This window comes from Salmo trutta, chromosome 39 (genome assembly GCF_901001165.1).
Source record: "Salmo trutta chromosome 39, fSalTru1.1, whole genome shotgun sequence".
In the NCBI taxonomy this organism is placed as follows: domain Eukaryota; kingdom Metazoa; phylum Chordata; class Actinopteri; order Salmoniformes; family Salmonidae; genus Salmo; species Salmo trutta.
The window spans coordinates 9,066,915-9,072,309 of record NC_042995.1 but is presented as its reverse complement, the minus strand read 5'-3'; the positions used below and the strand labels follow the sequence as shown (position 1 = coordinate 9,072,309).

General features: G+C 43.9%; 1 protein-coding gene across 3 annotated transcripts in view; it reads left to right on the top strand.

The window, feature by feature from the left end:
* LOC115179489 (NTPase KAP family P-loop domain-containing protein 1-like) overlaps nt 1-3,240 on the top strand; it is a 16,396-nt gene extending 13,156 nt beyond the window's left edge. For all 3 annotated transcript variants that reach the window (XM_029741041.1, XM_029741039.1, XM_029741040.1), the window contains 6 exons: nt 379-492; nt 715-1,137; nt 1,818-1,952; nt 2,040-2,141; nt 2,261-2,455; nt 2,817-3,240. In XM_029741041.1, coding sequence (XP_029596901.1) covers nt 379-492; nt 715-1,137; nt 1,818-1,952; nt 2,040-2,141; nt 2,261-2,455; nt 2,817-3,113 — 1,266 coding nt within the window. In that variant the 3' untranslated portion in view covers nt 3,114-3,240. The remainder of the gene's footprint in view (nt 1-378; nt 493-714; nt 1,138-1,817; nt 1,953-2,039; nt 2,142-2,260; nt 2,456-2,816) is intronic.
* The last annotated feature ends 2,155 nt before the right edge of the window (nt 3,241-5,395 follow it).

Here is a 5,395-nt window from a genome sequence, read left to right as displayed (position 1 = left end):
GTAATTATTTCACCACTATGGCCTATTTATTGTCTTACCTCCCTAATCTTACTACATTTGCACACACTGTATATAGACTTTTCTATTATGTTATTGACTGTACGTTTGTTTATTCCATGTTCCACGTTTGTTTATTCTACATGTTCCACTCTGTGTTGTTGTTTGTGTCGCACTGCTTTGCTTTATCTTGGCCAGGTCTCAGTTGTAAATGAGAACTTGTTCTGAACAGTTCTACCTGGTTAAATAAAGGTGAAATAAAACATTTAAATAATAAAAGAGCTGAAACGTTGACTATTTAAATGATTTACAGTGGAAGAATGTGAATAGGGCAATAATGGCTTTCATTATTAACTAACACAGTTTGTTTCTCTCCAACAGGTGAACTATGCAGACGGGTGCTTCAGTCAAGAAGACAGAGCCTATGCCTTCTTGAACCGCATCGTGACCCTGGCCTTCACCATACCGCCACTCTGCCACACCTCCAAGCACAAGGTGTTCTATATGAAATGGATACATTATATCAAATAACTCTGCCACACCTCCAAGCACAAGGTGTTCTATATGAAATGGATACATTGTATCAAATAACTCAGCCTTTGCTGCCATTCATAATCTGTAATGCTTCCAAACTGTGTAAAAAAAACAATTCTCTCTCTCTCTCTGTCTCTCTCTCTCTCTCTTTCGCTCTCTGTTTCTCTCCGTCTCTCTCCCAAGGTGTTCTATAATATCGTTAGCGGCCAATCAGAGATCACGGAAGAAGTCAAGGGTCATGGGTCAAAGGGGATCGAGCTGAGAGAGCTGGACCTGGGCATCCCGAAGTCATCCCTCCCCTGGATCGAGAGCACCTCCCAAACAAAGGAGATGTCAAGTTTTCTGAAGGAGGCCAGTATTCCTTTGATAGACAACAACCACATCAAGGCGGCGCAGGTGGCGTTTGCGCTGAGTGAGGACGAGGTGGACAAGGCAATAGAATCTGCGTTGGAGAGCATCCTGTCCAGTAACAGAGGGAACCTCCACCACTACATCTCTGATGACACCATGTCCATGAGACGGGTCATCAACTCCATCAGGGTGACCGTGGTGCTCATGGAGGCTCTGAAGACTGAGCTGCCCCTGCCAGAGAACATCGCTGCCTGGGTACTGTAACACCCCCCTTTATGTTGTGGAGGGAGGGAGAATGAGGGAGCGAGGGAGACTGAGGGAGCGAGGGAGAATGAGGGAGCGAGGGAGAATGAGGGAGCGAGGGAGAATGAGGGAGCGAGGGAGAAGGAGGGAGCGAGGGAGAATGAGGGAGCGAGGGAGAAGGAGGGAGCGAGGGAGAATGAGGGAGCGAGGGAGAATGAGGGAGCGAGGGAGAATGAGGGAGCGAGGGGAAGAGAGAGGGAGGGAGAATGAGGGAGCGAGGGGAAGAGAGAGGGAGGGAGTCATACAAATGATACGATTAGAAAAACGTAAGTCGGTTCCGGCATCTGATATGTTTGTTGAACTTTCTGAAAGCATTGTGGGGATAGCTACATACATTGTTGTTCACTAGTTCTGTAGCTCAACTACTGCCTGAGTAAAACATGGAATGGAATTCTGAGTGTCAGTCTGTAATGTAATGAAAACATGGACTGGACTAACAGTAATGTTCACTACATTAGACTAAAACATGGAATGGCATTCTAAGCGTCAGTTTGTAGTAGAATGAAGACATGGACTGGACTTACAGTAATGTTCACTACATTAGAGTAAAACATGGAATGGCAATCTAAGCAACAGTTTGTAGTAGAATGAAAACATAGACTGGATTAACAGTAAGGATCACTTCATTACAGGTCGTTCTTGCCAACCATTGGCCCTGTCGTCTCAGCTGGATACTACAGTGTCTGGAGGACGAGCAGCAGAGAGCAGAGATCGATGACGCTGTCGGGACGGCGACACTCGTCGACGAGTCCAAGACTTTGTGGGAGGTCTGCTAAATGGCATATATTATTATAATTCAATTCTATATTATTATTTTATATACTATTAATACATTATTATATATATTATAATAGGTGTTCAGCGACTCGAGGATGGAGCTTCACATGATGAGGGAGGAGATCGAAGACCTGCTGGAACAGGACGGAGATCCAGAGATGTTTGAGATGTTCCTCAAGGTGTGTGTTCCTTTTACGCTCCTCCGAGACAGATTTGAACCAGCGACCTGTGTGTGTGTTTGTTTGTGTGCGCGCGCATCTCTCCAACACTCAGCACACTTCATCTTCCAATCCTCCAGGTGCATTTCCAGTTCAGGGTGAGAGACGCGGAGAGGTTGAATCTGACCACGGTTAACCTGGATCATTCTATCAGGAGGCAGCTGGCCCGGATCAGAGGGACCACCAGACTGAAGAATTCTGGGTGGGGGAGGAACCTGGCTCCTCTCAACATCAGGACTGTTATCAACATGACCTCTGAGGATGTCTGCAAAGCGGTAGGGGGTTGGCTGTGTCCCACATGGCACCCTATTCCCTATATAGTGCACTCCATTAGACCAGGGTCCATAGCCAACTTTAGACCTCAGATAAATCCAAGAAAGATGTTTTTTTATTTTTATTTAACCAGGCAAGTCAGTTAAAAACAAATTCTTATTTACAATGAATGTCTAGGAACAGTGGGTTAACTGCCTTGTTCAGAGGTAGAACAACAGATTTTTACCTTGTCAGCTCGGGGATATGATCGAGCAACCTTTCGGTTACTGGCCCAACGCTCTAGCCACTAGGCTACCTTCCTCCCCAAACATGTAAACTGAAATCTTCTTTCTATGTTTTGCATCTTTCCAAATTCCCCAAAAGCTGGCAAGGATGAACCTCCCTAAGAAGTACGCAGACATCGTCCGTAGCAATGACCTCACCGGCCAGGCGCTGGTCTTCGGTGATCCTGACGACCTCAAACAGCTGCTCCAGATGACCTTCGGGGAGTGGACAACCTTCAGACTCCACTTCCTGGGTATCGGTGGGAGGCCCCAAGGTGGAGGCCCCAAGGCCACGTCCCTAAACCTAAACCCCAAACAACTGACCAATCAGCAGTCCAAACAACCCCAGTTCGGTCCCCATAGCCACGGGTCAACATTAAATCTGTATTTTTCTTGATGCCGTGGCGAGATAGAGATGCATGAAAACAGACAGATGATCTCTGAGAATGGCCTGTGTATTGATGTGTAGTACCCATGAGAACCTACTTACCTATTGTGTAATAACAGTGAACTGCATTCCTCTACCAGCTCCTGTTGGATCTAGAGCTTTCAGTTGCTCAAACCAGACACTAGGTGGCGCTGCCACTTTACCCTGGTTTCATGTGGAATCACTCCAAGGCATTATGAACTTTACCCTGGTTTCATGTGGAATCACTCCAAGGCATTATGAACTTTACCCTGGTTTCATGTGGAATCACTCCAAGGACTATGAACTTTACCCTGGTTTCATGTGGAATCACTCCAACTATACCACAATGCAACATGTTTTAGTGAGACAGCCAATGCTAATTCTCTTGGGCTGAGTTCCGAATAGCTCCCTATTCCCTAAAGAATATATTTTGATTTGTTTAACACTATTTTGGTTACTACATGATTCCATATGTGTTATTTCATAGTTTTGATGTCTTCACTATTATTCTACAATGTATAAAATAGTCAAAATAAAGAAAAACCCTTGAATGAGTAGGTGTGTCCAAACTTTTGACTGGTACTGTATATCTCTAACAAAGGGGTGTGGAAAAGGTCTGTTGAAATGAATACTGCAGTGGTGTGAGAAAGGTAACACAAGCTTCCTCTCTGGTTCCATTCCCCAATAGTAACTGGGTCATTATTGGATTGTGGTGGTAATGCTGTCCCTGGACTTTGGCACCATATAAAAAATGACAAATACATTTATTTAACTGTTATTTAATAAGAAACATATGTAAATCCTTTATACTGATAAACATATATTTGTATGCATTGTAGAAAATACTGGTGCCTAGATAATGGGCTTGCTCCAGTGGTGATGTGTAGAGATGTAGTGACATGTTTTGACTAGATAAATAGAAACATATTATTTTGAATGACATGAATTAAAGAAAGACATTGTATTTTCTGTATAGATACCACCCCCCCCCAAAAAAAGGTTACATTTTTTATTAGCAGATCAATTCAGTTCATTGAAGTTATCCAAATACATGAATCATCAATGGCTAACATAATGAATCTAGTTTAAAAACACATGCAGTCATTTCATAGCCTGTGTATCATTTAGTAGTAAAAAAATTATCCACCCAGGACCAAGTTTAGAAAACCCTGATTTAGCAGACACTCCCATCCAGAGCTACCTACAGCTTGTGGATTCACCTTAAGATAGCCAGGAGAGACAACCACACATCAGTCGTATCCCAAACATGTATCACAATACAAAATACCATATACAGTGCATTCGGAAAGTATTCAGACTCCTTGACTTTTTCCACATTTTGTTACGTTACAGCCTTATCTAAAACTGGATAAATCGTTTTCCCCCCCACCAATCTACACACAGTAATACATAATGACAAGACAAAAACATCACATTTACATAAGTATTCAGACCCTTTACGCCATACTTTGTTGAAGCACCTTTGGCAGCGATTACAGCCTCATGTCTTCTTGGGTATGACGCAACAAGCTTGGCACACTTTTTGGGGAGTTTCTCCCATTCTTCTCTGCAGATGCGCTCAAGTTTTGTCAGGTTGGATGGGGAACATTGCTGCATAGCTATTTTCAGGTCTCTCCAGAGATGTTCGATCAGGTTCAAGTCCGGCTCTGGCTGGGCCACTCAATGACATTCAGAGAATTGTCCCAAAGCCACTTCTGCATTGTCTTGGCTGTGTGTTTAAGGTCGTTGTCCTGTTGGAAGGTGAACCTTCGCCCCAGTCTGAGGTCCTGAGTGCTCTAGACCAGGTTCTCATCAAGGATCTCTCTGTACTTTGCTCCATTCATCTTTCATTTACATTTAAGTCATTTAGCAGACGCTCTTATCCAGAGCGACTTACAAATTGGTGCATTCACCTTATGATATCCAGTGGAACAACCACTTTACAATAGTGCATCTAAATCTTTTTTTTTGGGGGGGGGGGGGTTAGAAGGATTACTTTATCCTATCCTAGGTATTTCCCTAGATCCTGACTAATTTCCTAGTCCCTGCCGCTGAAAAACATCCCCACAGCATGATGCTGCTACCACCATGCTTCACCATAGGGATGGTGCCAGGTTTGCTCCAGACGTGACACTTGGCATTCAGGCCAAAGAGTTCAATCTTGGTTTTATCAGACCAGAGAATCTTGTTTCTCATGGTCAGAGTCCTTTAGGTGCCTTTTGGCAAACTCCAAGCCGGCTGTCATGTGCCTTTAACTGAGGAGTGGCTTC